General features: G+C 45.5%; 1 protein-coding gene across 2 annotated transcripts in view; it reads left to right on the top strand.

The window, feature by feature from the left end:
• The first annotated feature begins 2,648 nt into the window (after positions 1-2,648).
• The window catches only part of WBP1L (WW domain binding protein 1 like), a 65,568-nt gene continuing 48,870 nt past the window's right edge, over positions 2,649-19,346 (top strand). Inside the window, exon 1 of one of the 2 annotated variants that reach the window (XM_055720632.1) lies at positions 2,649-2,754. In XM_055720632.1, coding sequence (XP_055576607.1) covers positions 2,668-2,754 — 87 coding nt within the window. In that variant the 5' untranslated portion in view covers positions 2,649-2,667. The remainder of the gene's footprint in view (positions 2,755-19,346) is intronic. The other variant, XM_055720633.1, reaches the window with a different exon arrangement.

Genomic DNA, 19,346 nt, shown 5'->3' with positions numbered 1-19,346 from the left:
TTAATCATTCTGCTCCTACAGAGAAAGCAGCCAAACCCAAAACGTACTTCTTGAAGGGCCAAGCTGTATCCACAGTGGATTTACTTCTGCCTAAGCTGCAACAGGCAGAGGATAATGTCTCCAACCACATGTAGCTACAGCTAGAAAGCTGCACAAGAGCTCTGAAATAATTAATAGGTCAGCGGAAAGTAGAAAAACATGTTCAAACTTGTGTATCTGTTCCCTGGGCATTATTAGATCTCTTGTTAATGTGCAATTAAAATAATAGATAAGCACATGAAACAAAACAGATGTCACTCCCGTTGGGAGTGGAAAGAAGCCACAAAAAGACATCACTTCTTTCGGCTTTTCTTAAGCTCCTTAACTCAAGCTGCTTTTGCCCTACACACAAAACTGCTTTGAGCACTTTCAGAAAGGCACCTGTAGCAGCCTGGGCTGTGCTTGGGTCCAACATGCCTCTGGCATGTTTGGGTGCAGAGCGATGCTTGTAAAACAATGTGCTGTAGGACCCTAAAACTGCCTTTCCCCTGCGCATCACAGCCACGCTCTTGCTCTTGACCCTTCCTGCATTCGCAGCGCGTGGGGGTCCCAGCAGGGCAGGGGGCTCTGTGGCCAACAATACCAGGGCAGCAGCCACCCGAAGCAAAAGCTGGGACCACGGTGGGAAAGCGTCAGTAATTTTTTCAGTAATTCACTCCTTTTTTGCTGTCCCCAGCCATACCAGAGAAGTGATGGAGCAGGGGGATGCTCTAAAGAGCTATTGCCATCTCACAGCAGTTCTCCCCTTGCCCTGGGAAGCAGCACGTGGTGCAGTTTATTGCTGTTGGCCAGGGGAAGAGAGTTGCTCTGGACTTGGAGGATTGGCAAGCCATCATCAAGCCAGACTTACCCCCTTGAGCTTATAGCGGTGGATTCCCTCTTCAGATCGACTTGGATTTGTGCCAGCTGACAGTTTAACTCAGCGGGGTTTCTGGGTTTCTAGGTTGTAGCTAGAATATCCCCTGGAGGATTCAAGTCATCTCAACAGCTCACATTGCTCTGGTGCTGGGAGATGACTGCTGCAGCCAGCGCCTGCCTGCCCTTCCCAAAACCACAGTAATTCCCCAGCCTGCCTTGGTCTTGCTGGGGAGCAGAAGGGTCACAGCCAGGCTGCGGCCAGCAAGTCCCTATGCTGCCAAGGGTGACTCCAGCCAGCCCTGCTGCTCCATTTCCCATTGCTGCAACAGGAAGGAAACTTAATTGCCAGGAGTCAGAGCTGGACTCATCCCTGTTTGGGAAGAGCTGCAAGTGTTAATTACTCTCCAGCAATGAGTCACACCTGATCTGGGCTTGTCCTGTGCTCTGGTGTGCTCGCCTCCTTCTCCCTGCTGTGCCTATAATTTCAGGGCTAGCTGCAAACAGGAATAAAGCCCCTTTAGTAACCGTGTGTGGACAAAATGTCAGCCCTCCAGCATGTTTACAACCTCCCTTCAAATGATAACCAGCCCAAAGTCGTCATGTTGGGCTGCAGCTGAGCCCGGGGAGAGGCTGGGGAGGCATGGGAGCCTGGGGGTCTCCTCTGACCATCAGCAGCCCCAGCAGGCAGGCTTGGCTCGCTGCTCCTCACCCAGAGGCTGGTGGACACTGGTGGGCTGCCTGCCTACAGAGAGGGGAGCAAGCAGGGTGCACATGCAATGGGTTAACTAACACCTGCATGTGGCGGGTGGAGGAGCTAATCCAGCAGGGTTAGGTGTGCCCCAAGTACTGCCCTGATGGAAAAATGCCAGGGCAGGAGATAAACTGCTAAGTTGGTTATTTTTTTTCTGGCTTTTCTTAACATGTTATCTGAGCATCTGATAGACCACGCCATGGCAATCCAGCGTGGAGGCTGCCTGGCGTGCTGGGAGCGGCTGTGCAGAAAGCCTCTGCCACTGCCCCAGAAACAGGGGCCATCTCCTCCGAGCTGTGAATTAACCCCAGGTGCTGGTGCCCCCACTTCTCCTGGGGGTGCAAGCCCAGGCAGGGGACCACTGCGTGGGGACACCCTGGGACCCAGCTGCAGTGGGAGATCCTCTTCTCTGTGCTGCTTCCACCTCCAACCGCCAACGCGTGGCTGCCCGCTGGGCGCCTCTAGTCCAGCCCTATGCCGCTGCTGCCATTTCACCACCCTCTCCATGCCCAGCTCTCCGGTGTGCCCCAGGGCTGGGTATGTGGGTGCATTGGGGAGGGGGCTGAGTGGGGACCATGGTGACCAGATGTGACCAGGTGAATGGTGGGTGAGAGCCTGGCTGCCATTGGGGTGTCAGGGAGGCCGTAGCAGGTCAGAGGGTATTTGTGAACCCTGGTTTTGCAGTGCACGGCTCTGTCACAGGAGGTGCATTGCACTGGGGGTGCAGCCCCTCACACCCCTCTCTGGCCAGTTCCGCCACTCACAATGTGGCGGCCCCTGTCCTACCCCAGGCTCCCTGCCCGGTGCGCCACACTCAAGATGGCAGCTCCCTGCTCGCAGACCCCGCCCCTCCCGGTTCTGCCCTAAGCGACAGCACGCTAAGCCAATGACAAACCAAGCAGTGCGCCGCCTGCCCAATAGACGGCCGGCTGGGGCGGGTCGGGGCGCGGGGTGCCCCCTCGGCTCCCGTCCCGGGCCGCAGTCGGGCTGGGGAGGCGGGGAGCGGGGGGTGGGGGGGGATGGCGAGGAGGCTTCGCGCCGCTATGGCCTTGCTGCTGTTCCAGGCCCTGCCCGAGGGGCTGCCTGCCAGCGTGGAGCCTGCCCAGGTAGGGGCTGCCCTGGGGGGCCCGCCTGGGGGGGGGTCTGGGGTCGCGCCGTGCTGGGGGGCCGTGTCCCTATGGTGGGAGCCGGCTGTGGGGGGCGCGCAGGCCTGGGGGGGCAGCGGTGTGAGCGGGGGGGCTGCGCCCTCCGGGCTGAGGGAGGTGGTCTTTGGGGTAGGGGTTCAGGCTGGGCTGGTAGGGGTGGGAGCGTGCGTGGGGTGTCTGGGGCTCTTGGGGCTGAGGGAGGAGGCTTTTAGGGGCCCGCTTAAGGGTTGGGGACCCCCCCTTGACTTAAGTAAAGCTGGAGAAGATGCAGAGACCCTCAGTCTGGGGGTGCTTGTGTGTCGTGGGGATGGAGAGGTGTAGGGGTTGGGTGGCAGTGCCTCTTGGAGGTGCTTTGTATGGCAGGGTGGCTGCAGGACATGGAGGAATGATGTTTAATGGTGGTGGAGTGGAGGTTATGGAGAAGGTGGTTATGGTGAGGGCAAAAGGCTGGAGCTGGCAGGTGCGCAGGGGCCTGCGGGTGGAGGAGCGTGTGTCTTTCGGTGGTGGCAACAGGGGAGAATGTGGCCTGTGAGGGGACGGGGCTGGAGGAGGTTTGGGATGAGCTGAGGGGTGGCCGTGGGGTAGGTAGCCAAAGGACCTGGGTCAGCAGTAAATGAGACTTGTGTGGTGCTGCACAAGCCAGGTGAGCCAGTCTTCCCCTGCAGGAGCTGTGGTGGGGAGGTTCGACGCAAGCCTCTGCATAGATGGAAGGAAGAGGGGGTGTGTTTCAACTGGGATGAGGGGGACCAGGCCTTGTCTTTGTAGGCTGTGACCACTTGCTTACTACTTTCTTCGTGCCTGGAAAGGGTTTTAGTGAAGTTGATTCTTTCTTCTTCATCTCTTTATTCTTTCCTGCCTATGCTGCAATGTGTACCGTTCAGCTCTCCAGTGATGTTCTTGGCTCCCCCAGTGTAGATGCCTGTAAACCTCTCCCACCCTGATATGTGGGAGCGCGTTGATCTCTGAGCACCACTCAGAGAGGACTATACTGGGCCAAGCAACCTATGCACGACGAGGATCTTACTGTCGCAGAGTCAAGATGTCTTTTTTTCATCCTCTGCAGGACACAGATGGAATATGGTGACTTCTGATTTGATGTGGTGTATTACTTTTAAGTTACAGATTGTAGTTTGCATTTGTTGAAGGTCTGAGCCAGTGAGATGCTGATCTGTGAGTGTAGGTCACAGACTGTGGGTTGCATGGTGCTTGATGTCATGGTGGTGCAGATGGGGAGTGTCCCTTCTGGAAGGGGTTCATTGAAATACTTCGCAATGCTTCTGCAGGAGGAGGAGGTGAGGAGTTTGTCTATGGCTACAGATGTTACCCTCCTTTTAAATTTCCTTCTTCTTTTCAGGGTGCTGAGCACACCAGATCTACTTTAATAGCTGTGTAATTCCCTGTTGGTAGTGCCATCCCAAATCTCCTTCAGCTGCACCAAGGCTATGGTTTGGCCATTATTGCCCTGGGGAGCCAAGTGCAGGATTGCATTGAACAGTATTTTTTCCGTGTTGTCTTAAATGCCTTTAATAGATAGAAGTGCTAGTTGTTGCTCTGTTTCGTCTGTGAGCTGCCATACATGAACTAAGTGTATATGAGCACATCTCAGGTTTGTTTTGGTCTCCGGTTGTTGCAGTATTCCAGCTGTGAGCAGTGGTCGGCTAGTAGGATTATCTGTACAGTAGCTGTGAAAGTCTTCAACTGTATACATGCTAATAAAAATACCATACCTGCTTTGAAGACTGTGGAAGATGCTCCCTGCATCATACAGCTTATACATTTGTCAAAGAGCTGGTAGAAGAAAGGAATAGGAAGTAGAAAAGGAGGAAAGGAAAAAGGAGGAGTGTGGAAGCAACCATACAGGTAGGTTGCCTGTGGAATAGTTGCATACATGACTTGTGGATATCCTCTCCAGTCAGTGCACCAGAAATAATCCTAAAATAGTAAGTCTTGAGTGGTATAATACATGAGAGTGGGAGAGAAGAGCTTTGGCGGCCTATATTTTCTTTAGAGCACTTAGATACAGATGCATCTTTTACTCATTTTCTTTTCATAGTTTGTCTATATAAAACCCTTGCAGTTTATTTTAGATCTTAAATGTAGACTCTGTCTGTCAAAAGCTGGTATTATCTCACTGCATACTAGAGATTGACAGCTACCCACTCAAAAATGACAGTGGTTATGTAGGATCTTGAACACCAGTATGTGACAAAACTTTGCCTGCTTTGGCGTGTGTGCACCTTGGAGCCTGTTTTCCTGGGAGCTTGTAGAGAGGAGCTGCAGTGGGGCGGTGCTGGAATAGGAAGATCTCCGTACCAAGGGTTCCGGTGTTTCTAGCTGAAACTCTTGACAGCTTTTGCCTCTTGTTCTCTCAGATTGTTGCTGCCCTTGCTGCCTCTTGTGACCGCTGCCTACTTCCATCTATCTTGCAGACATTTGCCATGCCCTGCTTGCTTCTGCTGTCTGGGGGAGCTTGTTTTTCAGGGTCCATGCCTCCTTGCCTGTAAAAACAGTCCCACAGACCTGGTGGTCTGAAGCTGGGAGGTGCTGCAGGAAATGTGTCCTCTAAATAATTCAGGAGGTGGAGCTGTACTGCCTAGCCACACTGAACAAACATTCCCGAGAACATGCTGTACTCCACAGGAGGGTCTGATTTTTCAGGTTAAAATAAGTCCGGGCTGCCTAAGATCTTCAAAGACCTTTCTTTTAACTAAGGCTTGTTTAGGGTGGTGGGTGGAGGAGAGTGAAGATAATTAGCACATTACCATCCTGAATCCAAGTTATTTAACTGTCTCCATGACTATTCATTGCCGTTTCACTTGTAATCAGAGCGCAAAACTCTTGTTAACTGGAGTTGAAGCATTTGTCAGTAGATTATGGGCAGAAATAATTGCAATTGTGTAATAAAGTTAGGATAAATGTCACAGGAAGAAGAAATCTAGCCATGTTCAGTTGCGACCATAGATGTATAGCCTTAACTGCACAGCTTAGCTGGGCACTCCCCTCTTGGTTTGAGGGAGAAGGAAGTGGGGAAATAAGAAATTAATATATTTTGAAATGAATGTGATCGAATTTGTAATGAAGAAGTTTGAACAGAATAAGTTTTCTATTGTAGTTTGTCTCTACAGGGCAGAGTAAAGGTTGACTGCCTTAACTATCTGTCTGCTTCCCACGCCTACAACTTAATTATCACATAGTTTTCTCAACTGTTGTTTTCTTTAAAAACAAGAGATTTAAGTGAATGTTAACTATGTGACAAGTCTGTGGAATCTGTCTTTCTCTAATAATGTGGTTTTGAGCCAAAATCTGACAGAAGCAGGCTCTTCTTAAAGACCGATTTCATCCCAAATTGAAGAGTTTTCTTGAAGTACTGTGACTTGAGGGATGATTCATCGTATGTGACAAAGAGGATGGATCCTTGCTTTAAGGAAGAACTCAGCGTGACTGTCGCTGTGGCTAACACCCCCATAACGCAGAATTTCTGTCCAAGGCTGTGCTCTTGCTGTGACCACAGCTCTGATTGCACCAATATGGAGTTACTACACTTCATCTAAGAGTTTGGCTGCACTTGGGGCCTTTCAGAGCATCACTTCATCAGGTAGTTTGTGAACTGAACAGCAAAGTTTCAATTATCCCCACGTAAGAGAGGCTCGTCTCCACATCCGTAAATTTAAGACAACTTTTTTGATTAAGGTAAAGGTAATTAGTTGCAACTGCACTTCTGTGTCTTCCAAAATGCATCAGGGTCTTCAGAAGGAGAGCTGCTTGTATAACCATAGGATATATTTTGTCTTCCATGACATCTTTGTCTGTGACTCTTGGTTTTTGGCTTGCTAATTTCCACAGTTTTGGCAGGAGGCAGCAGAGATCAAAGTACGTCCTGTACTTGCTCAGAACAGGAACCTCTAAATAACTGCGGATTGGATTAAGTACTGCTCGTACCGTGATGATTAAACCACTGTGAACTCTGGCGCCTCATCTGTATGGCACACTTTCCAGCGGATTGAAATTTTTTTGTTTGTGAGTTACCCTCACAATTACACAAAATGCTGTAAGAATTTCTCCTTGCATCTCTGCAGCAAATGGAAAGCCTGGTCTGAAAGTGTCTGATAGATCCTGGGGAGAGTGTGGCAGTTTTCTTCAGGATAGTTGAAGCAACTCCGACTGGGGCCTGTCATTGCCTTTCTGAGAATTTCCCTGGCACCCTCCACATATTAATTAACAAATATATAACACTACCTTAAGAATAAAATTGGGTAGCTCTTGTGGAGTAGTGCTATGCTGCAAGGGGAACTTGGAAAGGTTCATCTGCCAGAGTTGTTTCGATATGGTTGGGGATTTTTCCATCCTCTCAGCCTCAAGAGCCAGGCAGGGTCAGGCCAGGTCAGCCTCATCTGGCTAGCAGCAGCATCCAGTACTGACAGCACCAGCAGTGGCTCCGCTGGGTGCAGTGCTTCTGGGTGACTGCTGCTGGGCAGCAGGGATCCTGCCCAAAGTGGTGATACCACTACTGGCCCTTCCAGTGAGGCAGAGGGATGAATGTGCTCAATGTCTGGCCACATTTCAACAGCAGTTACTCAACCCTGGCTAAAACACCCATCGACCCTTCACTTTGATTCCTAGAAGTGCTGCTCACCATAGCATCTACAGCGGTTGCTTTTCTGCTGACAAAAATGCAAACTGTGCTTTTATATGGCTCTGTCAGCCTGTATTAACCCGATGTTATGCTGAAGTTCATCTTTGTCTTTCTGTGGTATTAGAAAGGCATTAATGTAGGGAGCAGTTTATGTTTCTTTGTAATCTGAAAACACAGGGACATCCTCCAAGGTAATGGGCAGTATATTTAGTAAATGCAAACAACCCACCTTTTCTTTTTGCCCTTTTTTCCCTTTAAGTCATACTGGGAGGACTCGCGGGATTGAACAGACATTAGCTTGTGGTGGCACAAAGGCTAGTGATCTTATGGTCTGCTTCTCCATCCAGTGTTGTCTGTGCTGTGCCCTTTGGTCGTGGCTCTGCATATGTAAACGTCTCCTTGTCTGGCATGTCATGCAGTTTTAGTAGCTGAGCTACGTGTGGCCTTTTGTTCTGTCTCCTGACAACATGCATGCTTGGTACTGGGTTTGGGGATGTTCCTCAAATCTAAGCTGCCCTGTTTTACAGGGTACAGGGTAGGTAAGAGTTTGCCCTTTCCGGTTAGCTGCATAGGAATCTGCTCAGCTTATTAATGCATTTAACTAGTGACTCTATGGCTGTACACACTCCTGTCTTGCATTTGTTTCAGGGGGTTCATGAATCCAAGATGACTGGGCAAGCTGTTCCTGCCAGGGTTGGGCTGTTGTTTTTGCAATATGGGGGAAAGGACTCGACATGTCAGAGGCATCTCAAAAGCAGTCTCTGAGGCAGGGCTGGTGACAATCTCAGAAGGGCCATGAGTCATGGCAGGGCAGAGATACTCACTGCACATTGCAGGACAACCTGATTGGGCCAGGTTTTGGTCTGTGCTTCCAAGTCGGAAGAAAGCAAGCACAGAGTGTGGGATGGGACTCCTGGATGACTTCATAGAGAGATGCTGATGGGGAAATCTCGTTCCTCCTTCCCCCTGCTGTCTTGTGTGATTAGAAAACCCACAGTTAAGAAGACAGGCTTTGAGATGCCAACACCTGGGTGCTGTGGCAGCAGAGCTGTGACAGGCAAGATTGCCTGCGTGGCTGAGCCTGCGAACAGTGCACATAACAAACACGCCTGAAGTAATAGCTAGCTGGAGAGAACAGTCTTGCCAAGCAGGATTTACATGCCCATACCTTACCTGTGTCAAGAAGTGTGTTGGTGTGGCAGTCACAAGTGATGTTTCTTCCTGATTTCTCAGGTAGTGTTTGACTGCAAAGGAAGGCTCAAGGTGCTGCAGAGACCTGCTGTTTATCTGCTTGGACAAGGAAGAACTTGATTTTTCTTAATGATGTGATTATCAGTGGGATCACTGCCCCCAGTATTATTTTTAGGTAACTGCTGTAGTCTCTGCAATGGCTTGTGAAACTGTAATGGAGCACTTTGCATGAGAGTCCTTGCTGGGTGCGAAGTGAGGTTGTTATCCAAATCTGGGTTCTTCACCCAGCGTGCAAGAGCCTATCCACACTGAGAGCTGTATATTTGTTTATTGGTATTTGTTTTCTGCACAGACATGGGGGCTAGGTAGTAAATTCACAAAGCTAGCCACCTCTTGACAATAGCTGAGATTTTATACACTTTGAACAATTGTTTGCAGTTACTTCAGTCACAATTCTTATTGGTTCTTACAAGCCTCTTCACCATTTAAAGGTACTAGACTATGGGGAGGGGGCTTTCTTTGCTCGAGGGTGGATCTTTTAGTATGCTAATTAGGAGAGTTCACACATAGTTCAAGTAATTTTCTGTTTGGTCTCATTAACCTTTTGGTTCTCCTTGAGATTACCGTGTTACTTCTTACCTTGAGTATTTATGGTGTCTGTTCCTTCTCCCAAGGCCATGTCTTGTTAACTATTTGTAAGGGTTGATTAACATCCTGTGTCTTTCCAATTATTTCTTGTTTTCTTTAAATCAAGTAATTCTCGCATCAAATCCCCCTCTGAGACTGTATAAGGGAAGAATTTATTTTTCCCCTCATATTAGTCTCATCGTTACATTAGTTGGCCCACCCAAGATCGAACAACATCTCCATATACGTTGAATTAATACATATATACTCACAAATATTAGAACTCCTGCAATCACAATGCATATCACCTTCTTTATCTGTGAACTTAAAATCTGGTACCCAAGAGGTCAGCCATTTCCACATTTCAGCAAAGCCAATAGAACTGTCATAATTTTGTATCTCATGTAAAAATTTAGGTTGTTTCCAAATGTCATTAAGATCTGTAGGTATTCTGCTGCTTTGGTCAATGTAAATACAGGAACTAGAAAATAAGACTGTACACGCACACACCCCCCCTTAGATGCTAACAGCATGTCTAAAGCTATTCTGTTTTGAATAGTAATGTCTGCTAATTTTTATACTTCTTTCTGATCTCATTTCTTATTTTCTCTACTATTGCTGATATATTTATTATAGCTTTTTCAAGCTTACTTACTCTTAACCACAGTATAAACCATCTAGCAATTGAATGAAAGGCTGTCGGCCTTTCAATCAAAGGATTACTTCCCATGTGTCTTTTCATATAGGATCACAATGACACTATAATCCTGGTGTCAATTCTTCAACTATAGTTACATTCAGTAATATTGTCCCTAGGTGGATTTGTTACCTGGGGCGCAGCGCCAGGTCACCACGTGGAGGTATTTCTATTCCTTCATTCTAGTTTGCTCAAAGTAGGGAGCTAGGTGGTCACTCACAAATGCCTTGCTTGCTGATTGTCAAAACTTTTACACGTTTCAGCAAGCAGAGACATAAACTTTCATGATTTACGAGTAACAATTCTTTCATTACTTAATACTCAGCTTCCTATTCCTCAAACAGTTCTCTTGCTTCTTATGCTAATTAGTCTGCATGTTCAGTCTCAACTTCTTTTTAGGTCTGGGGGTGAGTGGGGGTGAGTTGGTGGTCAATGGGTAGATGGTAGTGATCTCCCTGCCAGAATTACCTTTCCCCTAGTTAGTGCTTCTGGTGGTAAACTTCCAGTCAGTTCATTCATCTGGTGGTACTTTCCTCCTTTAAACAAAGAACTTGCTGGTGCTTAACCAAGTGCTTAGTAGGGCATTCAAAAATGCTTGTAACTTGATTTAACCATTAACAATTAATTTCTTCTGATTGTCTTAAAGTAAAACTACTAACAATACATTAAATTTTGTTAATAATTCCCTTAATCATTTCATGTCAATATGGCTCCTAAAGTACAAGTTCCTGACCAATTTATAGGTAAAGACTTTCTTGCTTTCATCACCCAGATCCAATACCAAGCTTTTCCTTCTGGGACTGGCTAACATGAGACTTGGGTTTTAAGAATTGGTGTCAAAACATCAATTGTTTTATTACATTTTTTATATTTCCCACTGGAAGGTGGATAACCTGTTTTGCAGTCTTAATTTACCTGTTCCTTTTTGGGGACTGCATCTGTGGATAGAAGTGCAATAATTTTGTGGGAGATCAAGGGCAGTTACTTTCTGTTCTTCTATTCTTTCGTTTATATTAAAGGATATATTTGTCCATAATTCTCCCCATGAAGTGTGTATAGACCCAGCAACTGGTTCTGTTCACTATCCATATTGTTTTGTGTCCTCCCAAGGAACCTTTCATGGCTGCCTCTCAGGGTTCCTGCATTGTCCTATCACTATAACTGAGCAAAGCTTTGATAGCAATTTATAGTACCATTTCTTGTTTACAAGGAAATTAGTATTTCTCTGGATGCACTCTTATCACTACTACAGCTCTTATAACGAGCATGCAACAGTACAAAATTAATCCTCAAGTACAATCTAGTTCAATATATGATTTTCCAGAATCCCATATACAGGTCATTAAACTTCAGAAATTTTTAATTTACAGTCTCTGGTTTGTTCAGTGGTCCACTGTTTTGTCATAGGTGCCTTCTTCACTCGGGTATAATGTACCCAGGAGTCGATTCCTTAAAATTTCACTCCTGTGTAAGCAGTCAGTAAAACAGTATATGATCCTTTCTACTTTTCTTTTAGTGGTTCATCTTTCCAATTTCTGCAGTAAACCAGATCTCCTGGTTGAAAGTGATGCACTGGCAAGTTCAAAGGTAAAGGACCTCTAGTTTACTTATTTAACAACCTGTCTCACTGGATTGTATGGCAAGGGAAGGCTTCTGGCCACCCTGAAAAGGTGCCTACTGAAACAAGCAGATGCTTACACTGATTGCACCTCAGTAACTCAGGAGAATCTATTTGCCAGTGTTTCCCAGCAGTAATTCCTCTCTTTCCAAACTGCTCTATGAACCTGAATAACTCCAAACACATACTTAGAATCTGTATACACATTAATCCTTTTTCCTTTTCCAATTTCTAATGCTCGGGTTAAAGCAATCATCTCTGCCTTTTCGGCTGATGGTATTAGGAGGTAATGGGTTAGCCTCAATATTTTCAATTTGAGTCACCACCGCATATCCTGCTTGTCTTACTCCATTATATACAAAGCTGCTCCCATGTGTGAATAATTCCATGTCCAGGCTCTTTAGCGGTCCATCTTTCAAGTCTTATCGAGCAAATTTTTGCTTGTAGACCATACTTGAACAATTATGTTGTAGAGGTTCTTCTTCTGGCAGGGGCAGTAGGATGGCAGGGTTCAGGGAGCTTACTGTTTTAAGATTGGTGTTGTCTTGTTCCAGCAACACTGCTTGGTATCTCATTAGTCAACTAGGAGAGATCCAATGATGTCCTTCCAGTTCTAGAATGGCTGTTACCGCATGAGGCACTAGGACAGTTATTGGTTGTCCTAAAGTTAATTTTCAGGCTTCTTCAATTAACAATGCTGTGGCAGCTACATCTCGTAGACAAGCAGGCCAGCCTTTACTTACTTCGTCTAATTGTTTAGGAAAGTGACTGGCCACTTCCAGTCACCAAGCAGCTGAGTTAACACTCCCAATGCCACCTGCTGTCTTCCGTGTACATGTAGCTGAAAAGGCTTTTCATGTTAGGTGAGCCCAAGGCTGGGGCTTCCATCAACCTTATTTCATCAAAGCCTTTCCGACATTCTGGAGTCCTTTCTAACAGTTCTCTGGGACCTTTTATGGCTTCGTATAAAGGCTTAGCCTTTAGTCCAACATTTGGTATCCACATTCTGCACCATCCTGCCATTCCTAAAAATCCCCATAGCTCTCTTTCTGGCCTTGGCCAAAGGGCTACACGGAGGAATCATGGATTGGCCTGACCCTATCCTAACCAAAACCAAATACTGTTGGCTGTGGCCCCTCTACAGCCTACCCCAATACACACTGGGCTCTGACCCCTTTGGTCAGTTAAGGCCCCTGTGACTGGTGTCTAAATGTGAGAAATATTAATCTCTTGTGAGAGTAAATTCTAAATGGGATACCCACCAATCCAGGAATTTCCCCCCGCCCCGCCCCCCCCCCCCCTTTTTTCCTTGCACAAATATCTCTGTTTGGGCATTGCATCTTTGAGTTGCTTGTCACCCCAACTTTGGAGAGAATCCAGAGGAGTCCCTGATCAAGTGTTCAATGTGTGCTGGAGCTCTGTCCAGTCTGGTCTGCTGTCAGAGATGACAAGCAAGGTCTTATGGCTGTCCTGTCTGAGTCCCCAAAACTGTTAACCCAAATCTGGGTTCTTTACCCACTGTGCAAGGGCTGGGTATTTGTTTATTGCATGTCTGCACAGATATGGGGGCTAGGTGGTAAATCCACAAAGCTAGCACAGCTCTTAACACATGCTAAAAAAATTTACACACTTTGAACAACTGTTTACAATTACAAATAGCCACAATTAATTCTCATTGGTTCTTACCAACCTCTTTGCCATTTGAAGTTACAGTATTCTTTGCACGTTTTTTGGGGAGGGGGCTTTCTTAGCTCGAGGGTGGATCTTTTAGTATGCTAATTAGGATTGTTCACACAGTTCAAGTAATTTTCTGTTTGGTCTCATTAACCATTTGGTTCTCCTTGAGTTTGCTATGTTGTTTCTTACTTTGAATATTTATGGTGTCTGTTCCTTCTCCCAAGGCCATGTCTTGTTAACTATTTGTAAGGGTTGGTTAACATCCTGTGTTTTTCAAATTATCTTTAAATCAAGTAATTGTTGTATCAAGGTGATGATGGCAGACTGATAGAGCAGACCAAACCATTTAATGACAGCGTGGCCAGTGCTCCCTGGCATGCTGTGTCCTGAACAACATCTGCAAATAGAAAGGAGAGACTTTATTTTGTGTGGAGGCAGCTTCTGGTCCTACTGGCTTGCTGGCCTCCTCCACTGAGCCAGTATCCATCTGCCCAGCATCACCTGAGGTTGGTCCAAACTGATAAGAGAAAAAAGGATGCGAGAGCTGGGTTGTATAGGAGATTTAGATGCAGTTTCCTGACTCTTCCTCCTTCCCAAGGGCTTTTACACCAGCATGTTGTAAAACAAATCCAACCACTGACAGTGACTGTGGCTTGCTAGCAAGTGACAACCTGAGCATGGGAGGAATCCCCAGTGCATTAGGGGGACAGAGCTTTTGCCGTTTAAAATGCTGGTGGCCTCTTGCTGATAATGAGTTCCAGGGGTGTAGGTGGGTATGGCAAGCAGCTACCAGAACTGACAAGCTGTAGGGTGCTGAGTTTAAGGAAGAAGGGACAACAAGGACCTTTCGTTTTTTCATGGTCACTCAAGACCTCAGGATCCTGAGTGTGGTCCTTAGGACTAGCAGAGGAAAGAGTTTACCTCAAGAAAGGAAATATCTATCAGTAAAGCAAAGGATTCTCCGTTCTTCTTTCCTCTTTAATCTATTGCATTACTATGAGGTGGAAGTTTGTTACTTCTAGTGGTGATGTGTTTTTATTTCATCTCTGGTTCTTGTGTGCACAAGGCAGCAACAGAAATTTCAGAGGCAACTCAAGAACAGAGGTCCAGGGGAGTTCTTGTGGGTTTGGTTGTTGTGTTGTTTTTTCTTCTTGAGATATGGGAAGGATCATGATCAAAGCAAAAACTAAATGTATCTTGGCTCTATTTGAGGCCGAGGAGCTTGTCAAGATACTGATTTGCCAAAAGTCCTGGAGTGGGCAGGAAAATGGATTTTGTTAATGCAAAGAAGATAGCTCACAGAAGGAGGTGAGCTTTTTGCAGTTGTCAGTGTCTCTCTCCCCATTAATTAATTTTGAAGCCACTGGCCGACTTGAACTAAATTTGATAGGAAGAGGCATCAAAGATGCATAAGATTTCAACAGAATTCCTGAAAACAGATAGGCACAGAGATCTTAAAAAAACAAAGCAAAAACATAAACCCCCAAAACAAAAAAACCCCAAACACCTCAACAAACAGGGAAGCATCAGGGAATGAGAAGCTACAGTTGCAAGCTTATTAAGCACTGGGAAATTTGTGAGTCCATGATTGATGGAGTTGATACATGTCCTAGCTTCAAGAAAAGTTTCAGTCAGAGCTCACAGTTTACTAGCCTGGAAAGTCAGTCAGCCTTGTGGAACAAATTGATGGGAGGTCAGCTTTACAGAGCTCCAGTGGTTACAGAACTGCTTTTATTTTTCTTTTCTGTCTCCTGCTGGCTGAACAGCAGATTGAAGAGGAAAAGGCAGATAAGCTGAAGAAACAGTTATGAAGGGTGTGTTTTGGCAGGAATCTCACCACCCCTCTTGAGCTTTCCCTTCGTAAAAGGTGTTAAGCTTTGCCTGTTGGAAGGGGGAAGGAAACCTCGGACGTTAATGGTATGCCAGCAGATGGCACAGAGGTTTTTCAGTGAACAGGACCAGTTAGCTCTTTTCTCCTGTGTCCTAGCACACAGATAAGACCAGCAGGTTGATCTGTTGACCACAAGAGATTTTTTTTTTTTTTTTTTTTTTTTACTTGATATGGAACTGGAGCTCATAATCAAGACAGTCTGGGATAATGATGTCAGTCAAACAATGGTCTAATTGTGGCAGCTGCACCAGAAGCTTGATACGGAAAGAGTACAAAATATGCAGAAATACTCACTGTTGCCAAGCTTTGTATTCCTGACTCTTTGTAATAAGCTCTTTATTTGTTAATACTATATCAGCCAGCTAAACATGAGTTGGCAGTGTGCCCAGGTGGCCAAGAAGGCCGACAGCATCCTGGCCTGTATCAGAGACAGTGTGGCCAGCAGGACCAGGGCAGTGCCCGTCCCCCTGTACTGGGCACTGGTGAGGCCGCACCTGGAACACCGTGTTCAGCTTTGGGTCCACACTTCCAGGGGGACACAGAGGTGCTGGAGCGTGTCCAGAGACGGGCAACGGAGCTGGGGAAGGGGCTGGAGCACAAGTCTGATGAGGAGCGGCTGAGGGAACTGGGGCTGTTCAGCCTGGCCAGGAGGAGGCTCAGGGGGGACCTTGCTGCTCTCTACAGCTCCCTGACAAGGGGTTGCAGGCAAGTGGGGGTCGGTCTCTTCTCCCAGGTAACTAGTGACAGGACAAGAGGAAATGGCCTCAAGTTATGCCAGGGGAAGTTTAGATTGGACATTAGGAACACTTTCTTCACTGAAAGGGTGGTCAAGCATTGGAACAGGCTGCCCAGGGAGGTGGTGGAATCACTGTTCCTGGAAGTGTTTAAAAAATATGTAGATGTGATGCTTAGGGACATGGTTTAGTGGTAGGCTTGGCAGTCCCGGGTTAACGGTTGGACTTGGATGTCTTAAAGGTCTTTTCCAGTCTAAATGATTCTATGATTCTGTGTTTGGTTTTGTTTGGTTTTTTTTAAACATCTTTCTGTATGTGGGATCCTCTTTAAATCCCCAGTGGTGGATAGTGGCCAACAGGAAGAAGCCACAGGAGCTGTATGTCTTCTGCTTCCAGGAGAAGATCAGGCCATTCTGTTGCAAAAAATATCCTGTGACAGCCACCCCACTGGTTGTAAGCAGAAAATTGGTCCCACAGAGCTAACAACCTGCTGCAAAAGCACCTTTTAGAGCTCTCTGCTGATCAGAACAAGACTTGGGAGTGACTGGTGTGGAATCAAAGGGTTAAACAGTGCCTGGGGTCAGTCTGAGCCAGGAGGTGGGGGAAGAGCTTGAAGAGCTGGTGGGCCTGGTACAGGGGTGTTGTAAAGACTGGACGAAACCTTTTAAGAAATCAGTGTATCTTCCAAGGCCATGATACTGAGCTGACTTCATTTCATCCAGTATGTCCTGTGTAATTGTATCGGAAAAATTAACCTAAAGTGCTTTCCCCCCAACCCTTCTTGGAGGGAGGAAACACTTTTCTTCAAATATGATCTGAAAGACCTTTTGCTCTATGCTTGGAAAGCATTTAATGCAGCTACCTGAATGCATGTGAAAGTCATGACTGACATCTAGGTCTCTTGTGTGATGAATTCTTCCTTTCCTTACTGTTTTTTGCATTTGTTCATTTGCAGACTGCTTTTCAAACAGTGAATGCTGAAGAGGAGGAGGAGGGTCATGCCTGTATTGTGTTGTCTTCAAATTACTTTGTCGTTTTGACTTCTGTCTTTTTAGAAGAAGCAAACTTCACAAACAGCTTGTATTTGACTCTCCAGTCTCCTGTGATGTGAAGCTTAGATAAAACAGGCTTGCAGACATCTGTCATTGCTGATTGTCTCCATTTACTGACACTTAGCACTTGGACTCCAACAAAGCTTGTCTTAAATTGCAGTGTCAAAAATAAGAGCTCTTAATTTATTTTCCTCTTCTTCTTCTAGCTGCATTGTTTTCTCTTTGTCTCATTGTTTTGCTCCTTTTTTCCATCCATTTTACTAGGAAATTTTTGCTTAAATATTGCTCTTGTGTTTGTGGCTTATTGTTTTATTGAGTTTCTTGCTTTTTTGCTCTGTCCTTGTATCTCTGTATTTCCCAGGGTACGTGATCATACTAAACTACCAGAGAGCAGTTAGGGTGTGGAAACAAGAGTCAGGAGTTTTCTTTTCCTTGGACCTATTTTGTGGTCTTAGGCCTGTCCCTTGACTGCAAAGTCTGAGGATTGTTCTGGCATTAAAAGATGAATTCAGGAAATCTGGAGTGATTTTGCTTTTCATAGTACTGTTTTCCATTCTGAAACCTGTAGTCTGCTTTCTCTAGATGGACTAGCTGAAGAAGCAGTCCTCCTTTATTTTCAGTATGCTATGTATTTATTGAGAAGCATTGTGCCAGGAAAACTTCAGATTAGGACACCAGACAAATCTATTGTTGCCCTGTTTCACCTTTGCTGGCATGTAACTTCAGGCTGATACGAAATGTAAGGGCTTGCTGAATTCCTCATGTGAACAAAGCCCAGACCAATCTTTTTTTTTTTTCCTTCTTTTTTTTTCTTTTTCTTCTTACACAGCTTTTCACTGAGGATATAAACTTTGGGGAACAGAAAGAGCGGCAGTGACAATTTCTTGTCTGTGTCATACTATCTAGCAGTGCGTAAACAAAACTCTTCTTGCTATGATTGTACTCTAAATGATTTTAGAAGAGCTACCAAGGAATTAAGTATATTAAGTGTCCTAATAAAACAGGACTAAATTTATGTATGTAAGCATGACTTGAGAACATAGACATCTGTAGGGGAGGAAAATGGCACTAGACGAGACGTTCACAGTGGCCCAGCTGGGTGCTGTGCCACTTGCATCTTGAACCAGGCAAATGGAGGGCGTATTTGCGTCTGTGAAACAGTGTGCTTTGCACAAGTGTAATCTGAAGGCTGGCTGAGCTGCTGCTGTTGATGTAGCCATTACCACACTATTAATACAGGAAAAAGTTAATATTACAAATCTGGAAACCTTAAGTTCTAGTGGCATTTTACAAGTTGGGACAGACTCTCAAATGAATGACCCTAGATTTTGTTTATTTGTGTCCTTGCTATGAGAGCTGTTTTTATCACTAGCTCTTCTCTCGCACAGGCACTGCCTGCCAACAGTTCTTCTGAAGGCACTTTCCTTCAGGACAGGGTGCAAGGTAAAACTTGTTTATGCTTTTAACTAATGTCTTTTTAATTAAAGAAATAGGCTTTAAAAACCCGGCTCTTTTCTGGTTCAACCCATTAACTTGTTCATTTACAGGTCTTACATTGCTTCTGTGTTTGTTGGCTTTTTCCTGGTCCTGACAGTGGGCATCTTGCATATTCTGCAGTGGTGAGGGCTCTTCAGGGTGAAGTGTCTTGATAGTTTACTTAACCCAAAGAATTAGTGCAAAGGTGAATCATGGGGGGAAAAAAAAGAATTTTCAAAGGAAATTCTTCGGATTTAGTTGTTGTTGGGTGTTTTTTGAGGGTGTATTTATAAATATAAAAAGTAATTATTTTTAGAAGTCACAGTGTACTCCAGAGTCCTTCCTTTGACACATAAGTACTTTTTGTGAGAACTCTTCAGTTCTCATCCTGGCTTACCACATGATATTAAGAAGGTAATTTCACCTTTCTCATCTAAAATGGGGACATTAAAATAGCGAATATACTACAAACACCGGGGGGTTTGTATCAAAATACTGGGAGATTGTGTGGTACCAGGTGTATAAATACTGTGTAATTTCCCTCTTCAACTGGAGCTCTGGATGAGAGTCTTCAGGTCTAAATTACTAATTGTTAACCAAGAAACTCCTCGTTTTCTTCTGCACAGTTTTGGTCCAAAGGTTTTCAATGCCCTCAAGTACTATGGTCAAACTTTACCTAATTGTTGAGATACAGTTTTATTGTTCTTGGCTTCTTTTGTACTTGAGTGGGGACTGTTCTTCTATTTGTCTGGAAAGCATTACTGTAAATAATCAACATATGAAGACACATGAGGATCAAGCTTTTGTGCACCTCACAAATTGCATATGCAGTGCTTATTGCATAGGAACAAATAGTCCAAGCAAAAGCTTTTCCTTCTTTGCAACTCTTAGTTAATTGGTTCTGTAGTGAAGTCAAGAAGATTAGTTTCTCGTATTGTATTCCCCTTTGGAGGCAAC

This window comes from Falco cherrug, chromosome 9 (assembly GCF_023634085.1).
Source record: "Falco cherrug isolate bFalChe1 chromosome 9, bFalChe1.pri, whole genome shotgun sequence".
Taxonomy (NCBI): Eukaryota; Metazoa; Chordata; class Aves; order Falconiformes; family Falconidae; genus Falco; species Falco cherrug.
Note: the sequence above shows the minus strand (reverse complement) of the source record. Positions and strands in the feature narration are given on the sequence as shown.